General features: G+C 38.0%; 1 protein-coding gene across 1 annotated transcript in view; it reads right to left on the bottom strand.

Moving 5' to 3' along the window:
- Positions 1-18,038, bottom strand: part of ZNF277 (zinc finger protein 277) — a 139,322-nt gene that overhangs the window by 47,378 nt on the left and 73,906 nt on the right. Inside the window, exons 2-4 of the mRNA XM_031012886.3 lie at positions 11,256-11,457; positions 2,476-2,564; positions 2,122-2,204 (exon numbers count right to left, since the gene is read on the bottom strand). Of these exons, the coding sequence (XP_030868746.1) occupies positions 2,122-2,204; positions 2,476-2,564; positions 11,256-11,457 (374 nt within the window). The remainder of the gene's footprint in view (positions 1-2,121; positions 2,205-2,475; positions 2,565-11,255; positions 11,458-18,038) is intronic.

Below are 18,038 nucleotides of genomic sequence, written 5' to 3'. Positions count from 1 at the left end.
TCCTCCCCATAAAAATTTTTCTATCTAAGCCAGAGTACACTTTTACTCGATTTTCCTGAATACACCTTGAACATTTAGATGCATATGTATCTTTCTTCCCTTCCCTACAACTCTCTAACTATCCAAATCCTTCTCATTGTTAAGACACAGCATTATTACTGTTATTTTTATTGGCTAATATTTATTAAGTGCCTTCTATGTGCCAGGTAGTGTTCTAAGTATATTACATGTCACTTAATCTTCATAAGCCCTGCAAGATATTTTATCATTATCTCTATTACCAAGATAAGAATACATATTTATCTTTCTTCTCTAAGTAGACCGTACACTCTTGTATGATATGGATTATGCCTTGTACTCTTGTACTTCTTTGTATAGGCATCTACTTAAGCAGAAATTCAACAAGCATGTATGGATTGATTGCCTTTTCATTCTTCTTTTGTTTCTGTAAGCTGGCATAATGCTCACTTCCATTAAATGTATCACTATCAAACTGTAAAGTAAAAAAGGTAACTTAAATGCAGTATATGTAGGTATTTTTAGAGACCTGAGTCCATCTGCAGACACATCATACAGATTCTGCATGCTAAAGAACAAGAATGGCTGAAGTAGTAGGGTTTGAGTTCTTATAAATAAATCCTTAGGACTACTAGGATCATGACATCTTTTGATCATTCTTAAGGCCACTGTTAGCAACAGTGAGAAAATTCATGTAAATTGGAAATTATGAATAAGTGCACGCAAATAACATCCGTAAGACATGATAGTAAATTTAGCCTTGTTTTGCAGATTTCATAAGACACTGCTATAAGGAGAGAAGAGAAACTCAGGAAGTCCTATTTCCTTACTGCAGTTGTTGTACAGGAAAAGCATAACTTTTCTTTGATATAAATCAACATCCAATGGTATCACCTTCCCCTACTGGAAGAAATAATCATTTGGGATGTCTACAAAATAAAATATGCTTCCAGGGACTTTCTTAAATTATATGACTATGGTAAATAGCATTTATTTTTCTCCTTGATCTCTTGAGGATATAGCACAAATATTTAAATCATTTCTCTCTCTTATAACATATTTAGCTAAGTCCAAAGATAAAAGAAAGACTTACAAGAAATCACTAAAGGAACAGCAAGTCAACTTCAAGTAATAGTCGAGATTAAATCACAAATAATGGGAACTCATGTACTTTTAAACAAAAGTAACAATTTAAAAAATTACTTTCTGATTAACTTATGAAAATAAAAATTTTCAGCTGGGTGCAGTGGCTCACGCCTGTAATCTCAGCACTTTGGGAGACTGAGGTGGACAGATCATGAGGTCAGGAGATCGAGACCATCCTTGCTAACACGGTGAAACCCCATCTCTACTAAAAATACAAAAAATTAGCCAGGTGTGGTGGCAGGTGCCTGTAGTCCCAGCTACTCGGGAGGCTGAGGCAGGAGAATGGTGTGAGCCCAGGAGGCGGAGCTTGCAGTGAGCTGAGATCACACCACTGCACTCCAGCCTGGGCAACAGAGTGAGACTCCATCTCAAAAAATAAATAAATAAAATAAAATAAAATAAAATAAAAATTTTCATGCTTGTATGTGCTGTTATCTTTTTTAAAGGCTAAAGGTGCTGAGGTTTTCAAATTAGCTTGCTTATGGTTAAGCCTGAAAACCAGAAAGGCTACTATGTAGATTAAACCATATGCTTAATTCATAAAGGGAAATAAAAAAAATGCTAGTGCATAGCACATTCCAGTAAAGGGGAGAAAAAAAGGTTAATCAATTCAACTCAATTTTAGCTGAGGGCATTTTTCCACGACTACTGAACCCTAGCATGTGTCAGGCAGCTAAAATTACACTAAAATGTGTAAGTTCTGTTGTTATTTTAGAGATAATCCAGGAAGCAAAACAAAGCCAAAAATTCTGTCTGCATTTTTAACATAAAATGCTTTAATTTTCAGTCAAGTGTATACTTTTTTTTTGTTTTAAGACCTTTTTGTATTGTCTCCTCTTTTACATATGTTTGAAAGTTTCCATAACAAAAAGTAAAAAAAAAAAAAAACCAATATGATTTTATATGTATTTATATGTATTTTCAAGACACTATTCACCCTTTAAAAACAATTCTTACCAGTCTCTGTTTCTGAAGCTCTTCTCTAAGAATTCTATCTTCTGGTAAAACGTCACATAACAAAAAATAATTCTCTTGTTCTTCTGTTGAGAGATTAGGAAAACAAATAAGAAAAAAGATACTAACCATTTTTTTCCCAGAAGGACTTATTTCTTAAAAAATACAGATGTGTGTGTCTATTAGGATCTCTTTGGCATAGAACTGTTTTAGCTTTATTCAAGTTAGGCAAAATAAACACATCAATTTAATTTTATCTATCATGAAAGTAAAAGCAATTCTAATATAAGACAGTAAGATTATTCCTTTGAATTTTTATACTGTAGGGAAAAGATGGTAGCCAGGATGTACACTTACCAAATGGAGCAGTGGAATTAATTCTTATCACACTACAGAAATCTGTGATGGGCTGTTCAGTGAACCTTTTCCTCCAATATAAAATGTACCTTAGAACAATATAAAATAAGGAACGATGAGAAGATTCAATATACTATTTGCTTTAGAATGACAGGAATCTATAAGCACATTCACTCATCCCAAAGCAACAAATCAAATGTTAACTTAAAACTGCTTTTCTAGCAGTTTTTTGTGAATACAAAGGCAGTGGAGCATTATAGAAGTATCAAATAAAGATTTAATAAAAAGGAATTACCATGTAAGGGCATGAAAATGACTAAACTCTACTATCCCCAAATTCAATAAACAGACATATAGGAAAGTTAAAATGAATTATTTTTATGTGATAATGAATTTTTCTGAAATAACACCTAAGTTTATGTGTCTTTAAAACACAATAATGATTAAATAGGCTATGACACACTCTGCAATAAAGAGAAAACTAAGTGGTTATCTTATGTATCAAAAGAACAGAGGTCAGAAGAATAATGCAATGAGAAATCAGTCTGAATTCAATATCAATATAACAAGATAGAAAAATTCCATATGTCTACACTGAGTCTGAAATGAGGCAAATTTAGACTTTGGAAAAATAGCCTAACTTACAATTCTTGTATCTAATGAGCAGAGTTAGAAGCAACACACCAGCTAAATTAAAAACCAAAGCCTAACACCCAGACCTACATATGTGATGAAAGAGGGAGTAAGATGACAGGATTTAACAAGTGGTTCATCTTTCCATTTATCTAACAAGATTTATATTGGCAACTGCAATCTCATTTATTGAACGGTACCAAGAAAAGAGTGTTATCTTCATAGAGAGAGGAAAAGGAAAGGTTGACTCTATAGCTCCCAATTTATCAGGCCACACAACTGAGGGATAAAACAAGTAACTTACACCAAAGAACCAAAAAAAGAAATGGGACTTATTGAAACAGATGAAGAATATAGAAAGAGTAGAAATTTGGACATTTTAAATGGCTTGACTTAGCACATCTAGGAATGTTTTGGATATAGTAGGTCCACAGTAAATGTTTTAAAGAAGTAGAGAATTTGAAGATCCCTGTAAAGTTCTCTAAGTAGTCCCCAATTCCCAATATTGTGTCTCCTTTTTATTATTAATTTTTTTCTTAACATTAACTTTCCAATCCCATGGTGCTCTATGGAAAGGGCATTTGTGTATTAGAAGTCTGTGCTGGAGAGAGGTCTGGGAGAAAGAGATAAACATGACACGAGCTGACATCAAATAAAAATACACTGAATGAATATAGATTATGTAAGAAAAAGAAGCCAATGAATAGTGTATAAAAATAGAATCCCATGTTTAAGTTTTTCTTCTCCTGTACAACTACACTGTTAACTTTGATGGGTAAGTAAGGGGAGAACCCTTTCCTTATAAAACAGTGCTAACTTTTATTCTAGGAGATCTCAAAATGGCAATCTTAAGCTCCCATTGAGCCTTAAACCACAAATATATAAATGACGCACCCTACTCCTTGGCTAACTCACTGGCTTCCATATTAGAAATCTCAGAAGAAGGCAAGTGCATATTGGATCCATCACAGCAGATAAATAGAGAAAAAGTACCTACAAAAGGCTGGGACATTATTTCCTTAGCCATCCTGGGCCAGCTTCAACACCTTGTACTCCTCAGTCTCCTACATGGCTACTCCTAGTCTCTATCTTTCCATTCCTCACTAGTTGCTTTCCCCACCACCCCATGGTAGAGAGGAAAAAAGGGAAAAGAGAAGACAAGAGGAGGCTTAAGAGAATAAAAATGACATTCCTAGTCCTTTTCTTATTCTCCCCCAAGCACATTTTCTATTACAAAGTGGTGACAGGGATGAAGGAACACAGTAGAACCTGTATTAGAGATGTTAGAACAGAAGATGGATTATTCCTCCAAATTGAAATATAGACATCTATTTTCATGATTAATCAAATTTATACATGGCAGAACCAGGTGCTAAGATAACTGACTTCAAAAGACAGGAAGGCCAAGTTCCCTCTGGAGGTTCCCTACGGCTACTGCTAGAATACACCAAGGAGTGGATCGTCAGTCCTGGTTGCCACTTCACTGAGGACTATCTGGATGGTATCCTCTAGACAAAACGGAGAATAGTCGTCAGCCCTATATAATTAGTTCCATTTTGGGTCTAGAGCCTGTTGAAAGGCAGTGATAACTCCTTGAATACACAGACTACTTTACTTTGGAAAATGTTCACAGTCTTAGAAAAGTATCTGTGTGAAACCACGTGGAACAGATGACCAGGCAAGAGCTTGGATCCTCGTGAACAGACTGCTCTTTGAATTATTAATGACTTTTTTTTTTTTTTTTTTTTGAGGTAAGATCTGGCTCTATTGCCCAGGCTGGAGTGCAGTGGAGTGATCTCAGCTCTCTGCAACCTCTGCCTTCTGGGCTCAAGACATCCTCTCCACCTCAGCCTCCCGAGTAGCTGGGACTATAGGCACGCACCACCATGCCCAACTAATTTTCCTATTTTTTTTGTAGAGATGGGGTTTTGCCATGTTGCCCAGGCTAGTCTTGAACTTGTGAGCTCAAGCAGTCTGCCCGTCTTGGACTCCCAAAGTGCTGGGATTACAGGTGAGAGCCACTGTGCCTGGCCAATGACTTTTTTTTAAATGGACAATCAATACTGTCCCTTGCTTATCTGCACAGATCTTATGCTAGAAGCAGTTTTGCTTTTTAAATTAAGACAGTGGTCAAAGTATCATAGTTATTGTATTAATTACCACCCCAGAGGCAATGGTGAATAGAGAAGCAAGGACTTTGAATTCAAAGGTATGAACCTGAACTTAAAGTTATTTAATCTTTCTGAAACTCAGTTTATTCATGTGCAAAATAAATTGTTGATAATTAAATAGAATAATACATGTAAAGCACACTGTCCAAAATTCTGGGTGTTTAATATATATGACAGTTATTACTATAAGAAAAAGTAACATATTTAAATAAGACTAAGGTAGTGAAGAATTTATATTTATCCCAGGGAAATAATGAGACACACAACAAAACCAACAACAACATTTCAGCAAACATTTGATGAAAAAGACAAAATAGTTATATTAATAGCGTCAGAGGGCACATATAGGTGGCTAAAGTGGTAGAAGAGAAGAATGATGATAGTGACAATAATGACAATTATTAGCAGCTACCATTTAATGAGTCCTTACTTGCCCAAGGTCAATTAAAATGTTAGAATTGAGATGTGAACTTTGTCTCTCTGGCTCCAAGGCCAAATTCAATCTTCTACAACACAGTTCCTCTAGTGTCATGTGGGGACGAATCGGTACAAGAAATGCAGAAAAGGGAAGGCAGGGACAGGAAAGAGCCCCTACAATTAAAGTTGTAATAGAGACTTGAAGCATTTTTTTCCCCTCAGAGACCAATGAGGTCCCATAGAATGCTTTTTGACAAGGCAGAACCAGAAGTACAGAAATGAAGTCTGAAGAGGAAGAGAATGTTCTCCCCTTCCGAAAGGCATACTACTTAACAGTAGCCCTCAGTCTGAAATGCTCCTAAGTTGCTACCTAAGGGCTGAAAATTGACTCCAACTGTTTGGGGCTGTTTTGGAAATGCTTAGCTAGGCAAGGAAAGGGTGCAGAGAAGTTCCACTACAGAGGTAACAGGAGCCTGATTCCAATAGTCAGTGGGTCTCAGTTTCCAAAAACTTCTATGTTTGAGTACTATCTCTTTGATGTCTGAAGAGAAGAATCACATGACATACTTACTTTCCATCAGAGTTTACTTCAAGGTGATATGCACAAGGGAAGAAATTACTGACATCAATTAACTTAGAATCATGGGGAGATTCTGTCTGGCAGAACCTCGGTTGCCCTCCTCAAATAGGAAGTGTTTTCCATGGGATAAAGCAGGTAATAGGTTGGTCCAAGAGGAACAAAGTTGTCATTTGAGTGTTCTCTTCCTAACCAAAACTTGGGTGACAACAACATCAAAGAAAAAAAAATCATCTGTTACAAAGCAAAATATAACCATAAACCACCATACAACTTAAACATATAAAATTAGGCATCATATCTTACTGTGGTATACTATAGACATCGACAACAACATACATTTGACCTATGTCTAAATTTGAGTAAAGAAACATCCTAGTCATTAAACACATAATAGTGGTTTTTAAGCTTATAATTAAGAGGTGTCAATATATACATTTCCTTTCGGATGGTATGGGCATTCAGATAAATTGTAATCAACTGAGTGATAGAATAAAGATAGCAGATCTTCAGTACATGCTTCTTGTGGCATTTTTTCCCACTCACTAGAACATATTGTTCAAATTTAAGAGCTCATTTAGTACTTCTCTTCTGTATTTTTCCTACTTCTCTAGTTTACTGAAAGCTACAATTGCAGCTACTCAATATATAAAGGCCACTAAGAAATAACATGTAGTAGGAACTCTATTTGGATGAGTTATCAAAGTATTTCATACTTCATTAAAAATCCATAAAAGTAATTACTAGGTCATCAGCAAATACTTTTTTTCTTCCAAAGGAACTTCAAATCATGTCTCACAGAATTGTCTCACAAAAAATCCTTGTTGCAATATCTTGCCTGGCCACCCCCACTGTAATTGGTATGGTTATTGACAGTCATAAAGGTTTGAAATATGGTTGTTAATTAAGTAGCAGTGAATGTGTGGAATTTAATATAGAAAAGGGTAAGAAATAAGAAGTTAACATTTATTTTCCAGAGCAATTTTATCTACTGAATAAAGCTAGCAAATAGCTCAGTATAAATAACTATGTTAAATGGACTCAATGGAAAGATTTTTATTTTTGTTTTTATTTCTTCTGCCCCAGGAAGTTTTACTGTTATTTTGTTTCATAAAAATATATATATTTAGTATGAAAACTTATAGCTTACTTCTTATAAACCACAAGGTAAGTCCATCTCTTATTTATTATCATCTTCGTTATCTATTGTACTCAGAAGCAACAATTCCTCTTGAGTTCTGAGTGAATGTGTTCATGCCAAATAAATCTCTCACGTTCCCTCCTCCCAACCCTACACCTTATACCTTGTCTTCTAAAATTAGAAACAAGTTACATGATATTGAGAAGATTCCAACTTAACTTTGATCATAACAATCAATACCTGGATTGTTTGGGAGAGGAATTTTTAGTTTCCTTAAGTAGTAGGAGGTTATTATCTAAAGAAGACTGGATACAGTCAAAGGTATTTAAAAGCAACAGAGTTTACTCAGATACATGCCTGATCAATCGGAATTAATCACATTTATACTTGCTGAGAGTGAAAATTTTACTTAATTAGAAGGACAGTTGACAAGGAAAATCTAGGTTTCCATATTTCAAATACATGTTAAAGATACACTTTAGAAAGCACTTATATCAGATATGCATCCTTTTCTTTTTAATTAAAGCATCCATTTTATTGTATATCTGCATTTAGAGCATGAATAATCCCAGCATTTAATTACTGACTCCTAAGTCCTGAGACCTAGGAAATAATTCAATTTTTCTGCCCACGTATGCATAATAGGATAATGAGATTAATAACAATGATACAAATAGAGAGATTGATTAGTACAAATATAGCTACTTAACTATGACACATAAGCACAAAGGAGAATACAAACTCTGATTCAGACATTCCTCACATACTTTACGGGCAGAGGAGAAAGAAAAATCTTAAACTATTCAATTATCACTGGTAGTTAATAATATTCTTCTGCAATTCCTGAAGGAAAATTTGTGTTTATATGATAAAAGGGAATAAAAGAACAGTTTCATGGCTAGGCACGGTGGCTCACACCTGTAATCCCAACACTTTGGGAGGCTGAGGTGGGTGGATTGCTTGAGCCCAGGAGTTCTAGACCAGCCTGGGCAACATGGTGAAACCATAAAAATTTAAAAACATAAAAAATTAGCCAGGCGTAGTGGTGCATGCCTGTAGTCCCAGCTACTCGGGGAGGCTGAGGTGGGAGGATTGCTTGAGCCAGGGAGGTGGAGGTTTTACTGAGCCGAGGTCGTGCCACTGCACTCCAGCCAGGACTCAAAAAGAAAAATAAAGGTTTCATATTAAAGAAAAGCTGACTAATAGAAGCCTTAGGAAAGAATAACCTATGTAGTATTTCTTTCAATGGTTGAGTATGAATTAGAAGATCTCTAGCCTAAGAAGTGTCTGAAACAAAATCAACAGATCTCACCACATATAACTGGGTTGCATATGAGAAAGCTCCCAGAATACTCTGACAATAAAGACATACACACACATATATTTTAATGAGAATAAAGAATAACAAATGATAATGAGGAGCAGAGAGTATGTCCTATGAGAGCATGTAGGGAATTAGTTTATTTTAGCAGTTGGCAATATATATCATTCAATTAACTGTCCTCCTATCTCTGAGACCTGATAAGGCAACACCAAAATCTCTTCAAAAATAGTAGTGCTGAGTCGATATAAGGCAACATACACAGAAGGCACATGGTAAATATTCAGTATTGGTGCTAGGCAATAAGGACAGAGATGAAGGCTAGAGAATAGTTATCATTACCCCTGTGGGTATGCTGGCTATTCCAACTTAAACTATCTTTCCAAAAGTTTAGATTATTTAGAAACTTGAATGAAATTTTCTCAAAAGCTATATTTTACAAATGATAATTAGGTTTTTAGATTAGCATAAATACAAACGGAAAACTCAAACGATAGCTGCAGAAAACTAAGATTTCAAATATACCTTTGGTAATAAAAATACAAATAAAATTTTGCATTTTATCTACCATTTATCAGGTACACATGTCTCAGGCACTAGCAGGTGCTACACATACTCCTTTTTTTTTTTTTTTTTTTTTTTAAAGAAAGGCAGACTGCCACATGCAGCACTTCATTTGGATGTGTCTGGAATCTTGGAAGCTTGACTACCCTATGTTCTCCTACAAATGGACTTGAGAGCTTGTCTGGAGGTTCCATCAGGGAAGCGCAGCTACTCGTATACCCTTGCCCAAAGACTGGTCCTCTTCTAGTGGAGATGGTTGTCCTCTTTGACTGAGAACACAGCTTTGGGAGGCATGAACATGGAGTGGTGAGGGAGGAAGGGGACAGCCACTTAGCCAGCCAGATCAGCCGAATCAACCCTGGCGATTAATGGGGTGACAGATGTCACAGCCAGATCGCCCTCACATTCCATACTTTGTTTTATGTAATATTCAATAACCGTGAGGGCTGGTGTTACCCCCATTTTATAGATGAGAAAATCAATGCTTAGAGTAGTTAGGTAGCTTGGCAGGAAATCACAAGATTAGGAAGTGTGAAAGCCTGCACTCAACCCCAGGCTTTCCTACTTTCATAGTCAGCTCTTAATAATACAGCTTGCTCTTTTGCAAGACCTATCATAAGAAAGAAGCTGTTTGCTAGGAATGTTTTATATGGCCCGGGAGAAACAGAGTTTAGATGCAGGGGTATTCAATGTCTGGGCTACTACAATGTTTTATGGGGAAATCAGGACAGAATACCTCAAAATGGGACCTTACCAGATACACCAAATTTTATGCTTTCAGTAACTATACAGGGAAGGTATTTCTCTTGGACAACTACTTCCAGAAATTATAAATCAGGAAAAAAGGAATCAACCTCATCACAACATTTAAACTGAGATTTGTTTGGGCAATATCCTTTTGGCTTGAAAGTCTCCAAGGATCCCATTCCCAAACACTGCCTTTTGAGTGTCCTGTTGCCAAGTGTATTCTGGAATTACTGGAAGCACCCACTCAGAGAATGTCTATGGCCTAAAACATGAGACATAATCTGGGAGACATCAATAAGATCTACAATGTCATGGAATGCTGCAAAGTGAGTATTATCTACTCTTTGGAAAGTTCATCTCTTTAAAGAACTTATAGAAAATAAATTAGTATGTGACATTCTCAAACTTACAGACTCAAGAAAAATAATGTAAAGATTTTTTTAAAGTCTGAGAAGTTGGCTGGGTGCAGTGGCTCATGCCTATAATCCCAGCACTGTGGGTGGCCAAGGTGGGCAGATCACCTGAGCTCAGGAGTTCGAGACAGGCCTGGCCAACATGGTGAAACCCCATCTCTACTAAGAATACAAAAATTAGCTGGGTGTGGTGGCAGGTGCCTGTAATCCCAGCTACTCGGGAGGCTAAGGCAGGAGAATCGCTTGAACCCGGGAGGCAGAAGTTGCAACGAGCTGAGATCGTGCCACTGCACTCCAGCCTGGGTGACAATAGCGAAACTCCATCTCAAAAAAAAAAAAAGAGTCTCAGAAGTACAAAAGAGTTGTAAAGTTTTTTTTTTTAAGTCTAAGGAGAAACCTGAAAATGAATATGAATTTTCATATTTGTATAGGAATTATTTTATATATAGATTATGTCACTCCTTTAATAAACAATACACTTAATTCTGTTTCTTAAGAGACAGGGTCTCATTCTGTCACCCAGGCTGGAGTGCAATGGTATAACCATAACTCACTGCAGCCTCGAACTCATGGGTGCAAGCAGGCCTCCTGCCTCAACCTCCCAAGTAGCTGGAACTACAGATGCATGCCATTGAGCCTAGTTAATTTTTAAATTTTGTTTTTAGAGCTGGCATCTTGAACTACTACTGGCCTCGGGTGATCCTCCCACTTTGGCCTCCCAAAGTACTAGGATTACAGACATGAGCCACCACACATGGTCAAATTTAATTCTTTTAAGGACAAAAACAGAACTTACCTTTGGAAATCAGCAACCAACTTGACATCAGCTATGACAATCTTATGCTCAATAATCATGTGCTTCAGAAGTTTGTCTTGTTCAGCCACAGGAAAATGTTCTTCACAGAAAATACAAGGCACAGATGGAGAACCTTCTAAAGTGGTGGTGCCACCTGGACTTTCTGGCAGGGAAAGCGGCTCCAGGATACAATCCTTACTGTCTGGAACAGACAAAAAAAAAAAAAAGAAAGAAAGAAAAGCTGAAACCACCTCTTCATATGGATGATTTCCCACCTCCTGCATTAAAAAGATCCTAAAGATATTTACATGTCTCCAAAAAGAAAAATACATAGTGCTGGAGAGTAGGATACTTTATTATCATTTTAAACAGTGTTTGTAGCCCAGAGGCAGGGAGTATTGCAAAGCAGCTCAAACCCCTCATTTGCTTGCTTGAATGGGGGAAACCCGTTTGTCAAGGCAGCTGTTCAAGCCTTCTTCTTGGACACTGGCCAATGGCAGCAATTCCCGGGGTACTTGCAAGGGGGAAGGCTGCAACACTCTGGGTTAAGGTTCTAAGGCTCAATTGTGACCTATGGCTGAGAATCATCACACAAAGGGAATAAATGGTATACATTAAGGCGACAGATGATGCCAGGCCTGTCTGTTAAGTTGCTTCCTGTCGCATCTGCAAACTCTTTCCTGTTTCTGATTATTTGTCACAAAGAAGAACAAAGCTCTCACGCTGGGTAGACACAGTATGTGCTGGGTGGCCCTCATGGCAATTTTCTGTGTTGACTTATGTTTATCATTTGCCTATTACACAAGTATGCATTACAATTCAGGCTTCTGTGAACAAATAGATGACTGCTCGATCACTAGACATATGTGATGTGGTAAACATTTTTCCTGGCTATATTATTCCTCTTCCTAACATCTTCTACAGTATCTTTAAGAGCTGAAGTATGTGTAAAGTCTATGTCTCTCATTTCAGAGCCTAAAACCACAGCCAGTTGTGACAGTAGCCCCCTTTAGTCTGCCAGAGTGGACGTCTACACCTGTCACCTTATACAGGCTATTTAGTAGTTAGTAATCAGGAAACTGGGGTAAAGAAACTAGGGTAAGGCCTCTGGCATTTGCAGAAAGTCAGGCAACCTTCAGAAAGAAGAGAACCTTCTTCAGAAAGAAAGACACAAAAACTATGCCACAGACAAGTTTTCAGAATTAGGTTAATATTAGTTCTCCCGTTAAAGTTTCCTATTTTTTTCCCTTACTTTATCTTCTTTTTAAAGGCATTCTTAATTTATGAATTAATTGAATCAGTCACTGGTACACTGGTGACCATGGCTTGAGAATTATGTAAGTGCGGTGGCTCACATCTGTAATCCTAGAGCTTTGGGAGGCCGAGGTGGGCGGATCATGAGGTTAGGAGTTTGAGACCAGCCTGGCCAACATGGTGAAACCCCGTCTCTACTAAAAATACAAAAAATTGGCCAAGTGTGGTAGTGTGTGCCTGTCATCCCAACTACTCAGGAGGCTGCGGCAGGAGACTTGCTTGAACCTGGGAAGTGAAGGTTGCAGTAAGCTGAGATGGCGCCACTGCACTCCAGCCTGGGTGACAGGGCTAGACTCCATTTCAAAAAAAAAAAAAAAAAAATTTCCTATTTTTTTTTCTTACTTTATCTTCTTTTTAAAGGCATTCTTAATTTATGAATTAATTGAATCAGTCACTGGTACACTGGTGACCATGGCTTAAGAATTATGTAAGTGTGGTGGCTCAAGCCTGTAATCCCAGCACTTTGGGAGGCAGAGGCGGGCAGATCATGAGGTCAAGAGATCAAGACCATCCTGGCCAGCATGGTGAAACCGTGTCTCTACTAAAAAAATACAAAAATAAGCTGGGCGTGGTGGTGCACACCTGTAGTCCTAGCTACTTGGGTGGCTGAGGTAGGAGAATTGCTTGAACCCAGGTGGTGGAGGTTTCAGTGAGCAGAGATCATGCCACTGCACTCCAGCCTGGTGACAGAGCATGACTCTGTCTCAAAAAGAAAAAAAAGAAATTATACAAGCAATGTAAGAGGGCAGCATTCATTCATTCACTTAACAAAAATCAACTGACTATCTACGGGAATGTTCAATGTTGCATGATGTTCAATGCTACCAAGGTTAAAGTGCTCACAGTCTGTTTGAAGGTACAAGTAAGTTAAAAATATAAAGAAATGGAGAATGTACAGGGTTTACAGCAGCAGCGGTTGGGGGAGTCACTTAACTGAGCTGGAGAAGGAAGGTGTCCCATAGAAGAGGGTCTCTAATACATCACCCAAACATACTCTAGTCACATTAAAGTATGCTAAATCAAACTGTTCACAAAATTTTTTGTTCACAAAATTAATATCAGAGAAGGTGAAAACACATAGGATATACATGACAGTACGGAGAATATTTAAAATACATAAGCCCTTTAGAAGCACTATTAACAAAACTGGTGTTATCAATTACTATATTTATTAAATTAGGTAATGAAATCAAGGAGTTCTGGAATTCTACAGTTCTTCAGTTGTGGGTTATATTTTTTAGTAGTAGTTTAACTTTCATAGGCATTTAAACTCAAATGTGAAAAACAGAATGGGGGAAGAGAGATAAGTAATATACTTATGAAACTCTATGATAGTATTTTACATCCACTAGTATATAGCTACAAAAGGCAGCATATTCTAAATAAAGGTAACATTAGTAAATATTACCTGCCATGTAGGAAATAACAAGTACTATATTACATCCTTTCCACAGATTTAATTGAGATATACAGAAATTTATTGGTTTGACTGCTGAAAACAAGCCTATGGTATTAATAATAATCAACAGCACAACTAACATTTATCAGCTACTTGCTATTTGCAAATTACCTGCAAAGTGTGTTAGGACATTTTCCTAATTAATTCTAACTATCTTATTCAGTAGTACTACCATAATCCAATCTTCCAGATGAGAGAATCAAGATTTAGAAAACTTAACTAAGTTCCCAAAGTCACAATGTTAGTCAGTAGCCTAAACATTCTGAGTTGAGCCTAAACTCAAACACTATGCTGTTCTGCTCCCTGTACCTAATGGCATTTCTCCAACTCTGTTTCTCCTTTAGTATGTATATTTGGTGCTGTGAAGTTATATATATACATTTATAAGCTACTTTGTATTTATATGTACTCTGCCAATGTCCTCCAGTCTCCCTAATACCCAATAGTAATTCTTATGCAAATATCAGTAGCCCACATTGTCCAAAAATCACTAGAGTACAGTTCATCTCCATAATTTTCCTTATTTTTTCCCAAGGTTTTATTGCAGTCTATTATTCCTCTGTGGTTCACTTGTTTTTCCCTTTTGTATGTCTAATGCTCAGTTTCTCTTTTTTCAAATTGTTCCTAAGAGAATGGACCTAAATATTCACACATACGAGAACCAAACTGCCTGTGGTTACTGCAAAGGTCTAGAAACAAAATCATGAATATGCAAATTTCATGCAAGAGAAACTTGTGGTTTGCGAGGTATTAAGTTGTATTTGGGGGCTTGAGTTAGTATGTAACAGAGTCTCACTCTGTTGCCCAGGCCAGAGTGCAGGGGCACAATCTCAGCTCACTGCAACCTCCGCCTCCCGGGTTCAAGCGATTCTCCTGTGTCAGCCTTCCGAGTAGCTGGGATTACAGGTGCCTGCCACTACGCCCTGCTAATTTTTGTATTTTCAGTAGAGACCAGGTTTCGCTGGCCTGGCTGGTCTCCAATTCCTGACCTTAAGTGAGCCTCCTGCCTCGGCCTCTCAAAGTGCTGGGATTATAGGCATGAGCCACGGCACCCAGCCAGAAAATAAGTTTTAATATAACATTTTTAGATAAGAAGATTTTAAAGTTTTCTCTGATTCCCAAATGATTTTTTGGCACCTTGCTCAAAATTATAACAGCATTGATCATATGGAGTAATTTGTTTATCTCTTCATCTTCTTTGCCCCGCTTCAGGTTGTTAGCCCTCAGAAGGCAAAGTAAGTCCTAGTTGTCTTTATTTACCTGGCATGTACACTAAATTAACCCGCTACCCCACTATGACTAATATAATCATTGTGTATTTATTTTGTGCCAGGCATTGTTAACTTCACGTGTATAGTATTAACTCAATTAACCCTCACAATAACCCTGTGAAGGAGATTCCACTTCCATCCCTGTTTTACAGATGAAGGAACTGAGGAGGTGAGAGGTGAAATGACCTGCCTGCAGCTATCAAGTGATGAAGCCAGGGTTTGAATCCAACCAGTCTTGCTCACACTTTAGCACTCTTAACTAATACATAAGACTTTAGATCTTTTCCTATAGGAAGTAAAGCCACTTATGTTCTAAACTGATATGAGAATGGACTGGAAAGAGGAAGGTCTCAATCTAGGGAGACCAGGTGGGAAACTACTGCAGTGTCTAAGCCTGAGGGCTTGTCTGAGGCAGCAGCAATAGCAGTGGATAGAGGAGAGGAGAGGGATAGAGGTTAAATGTACAGTTCTTGATTACTGACTGGCTACAGGGAGTTAAGGCGAAGCCTCCCGTGTTCCTGGCTGGGGAGATAGCACAAAATGAAGTGCCAGTCACCAGTCAAGGAATACATGTAGAAAAGCAGGTTTTGTTTGTTTTATGGCAGGGAAGGATAATAAATTATATTTTAAATGTACTCACTTGACCTTTTCAGAAGTTAGACATTCCTCTTATGTCCGATGCATAAGGGCAGCACAGACTGGTGTCTTATGTGATGCATTTGTACTATTCTGTCTTCCAGGCCCTTCTCCAGGTTCTCCTGTGGGCTTGGCCCACCCCATCTCTCCATGTCCAACAAGAGCAAATATCTCTGTTGTAATTAATTATTTACGTGTATACCTCTATTACTGTGCTAGTCTGTGAACTCCTTAAGGTCAAGGACTAAGTCTTATGTATTTTCATATAGCTGGTGTGGTGGCTCATGCCTGTAATCCCAGCACTTTGGGAGGACAAGGCAGCCAGATCACAAGGTCAGGAGTTTGAGACCACCCTGGCCAACACGGTGAAACCCCGTCTCTACTGAAAATACAAAAATTAACAGGGCGTGGTGGCACAGGCCTGTAATCCCAGCTACTCGGGAGACTGAGGCAGGAGAACTGCTTGAACCCAGGAGGTGGAGGTTGCAGTGAGCCAACATCATGCCATTGCACTCCAGCCTGGGTGACAGAGCAAGACTCCGTCTTGAAAGAAAAAAATAAATAAAAATAAATAAAAAAGAATCCAGTGGCCTGGAATAGCTGAAATAGCTATCGAATGGCTGGTATTTGATAAATATCTGCTGAATGAAGACATTAAAGAATGAATAATGGACCAAAGGTACTCAGTTTCTAGGAAAGTCCTGTTTCAGGGAACACCTGTGGCTGTCTTTAGGGGAACTTTCTCTGCCTGAGATTGTGCGTAGTCCAACTATATTTACAGCCAGATGTTTAGTGCTATGGGCCTTGGTGTAACAGGCCCACTAGTAAATAATAAGCAATGATGTAAAAATTACATTGAATTCTAAGATAACAATAAATATTGCTGAGAGTAATAAAAGTATGTTATATTAAATTAGAAATTTTTAAATTATTTTTTTACTCTTCATGTAAGTATACTCCCCAGTAAGCAAGGAACAAGTGGCATTTGGAATTCAGAGTAAGTAATACCACTCTACCAGAGGATGTCTCTATGAGATAGACCTGAATCCTGAATACATTTTAGCTTAGAGCAGTGGTTTCCAAATTTGAGTTTTATCACCTGGAGAGCTTTTTAAAAAATACTGACTTCAAGACCTTACTGTAGACTTAGAAAATGTAATTTTTACCAAGCAGTAGTCCCTAGACCACTGCCTGGAAATCAGTGGTTCAGAGGATGATCAGACGAGGATTGTGAATATCCTGATCATATAACAGTGTGGGTATTTTAAACCTAAGGAAAAGTCCATAAATTAGGTGACATGGCCTTGCGGCAAGGCTTATCTGATAGTCTATTCTGTCCAACAGAGAGTCTCTAAATTACTAAGCACTGGACCAGCAGACATAATTCAGTAAGATTTGTCTGACAGATTACTTCCAGCTGTCACTACAAGTGTCACATTTATATCTTACTCCATGGTAAAAGACAATAGAGGCTGGGCGCGGTGGCTCATGCCTGTAATCCCAGCACTTTGGGAGGCCGAGGTGGGCGGATTACTTGAGGTCAGGGGATCGAGACCAGCCTGGGCAACACGGTGAAACCCCATCTCCACTACAAACACAAAAAAATTAGCCGGGCGTGGTGGCTGGCACCTGTAGTCCCCACTACTCGGGAGGCTGAGGCAGGAAAATTGCTTGAACCCGGGGAGCAGAAGTTGCAGTGAGCTGAGATCGTGCCACTGCACTCCAGTCTGGGTGACAGAGTGAGATTTGGTCTCAAAAAAAAAAAAAGACAATAGATACAGAAATATATAATCCTCTGCCACAGGGACCTTGAACCCTAAAATACAAAAGGAAGTAAATCACGTCTATCCTATCTCCTTTCAGCAAAGAGGCAAACATCTTGGAAATTCTGCTTTGGCCCTAAATCCACTTTGCACATGTGTTACACATTAACAACAAATTATCTGCTCTAGTTCTCACTTTGAACAGCAACTCTGTTCAAATGAACTGTAAAAAAACACCATTCCAAGGAAGTTGAATTTTTTAGGAGATTCTGTGCTGATTATTAACATTTTTATTGATTCTGGGGAAGACCCTCAAAGTGTCAAATTATTATTCTAGGGA

This window comes from Gorilla gorilla, chromosome 6 (assembly GCF_029281585.2).
Source record: "Gorilla gorilla gorilla isolate KB3781 chromosome 6, NHGRI_mGorGor1-v2.1_pri, whole genome shotgun sequence".
Classification (NCBI taxonomy): Eukaryota; Metazoa; Chordata; class Mammalia; order Primates; family Hominidae; genus Gorilla; species Gorilla gorilla.
The sequence above is the reverse complement of the archived record's forward strand: the minus strand, read 5'-3'. Positions and strand labels throughout refer to the sequence as shown.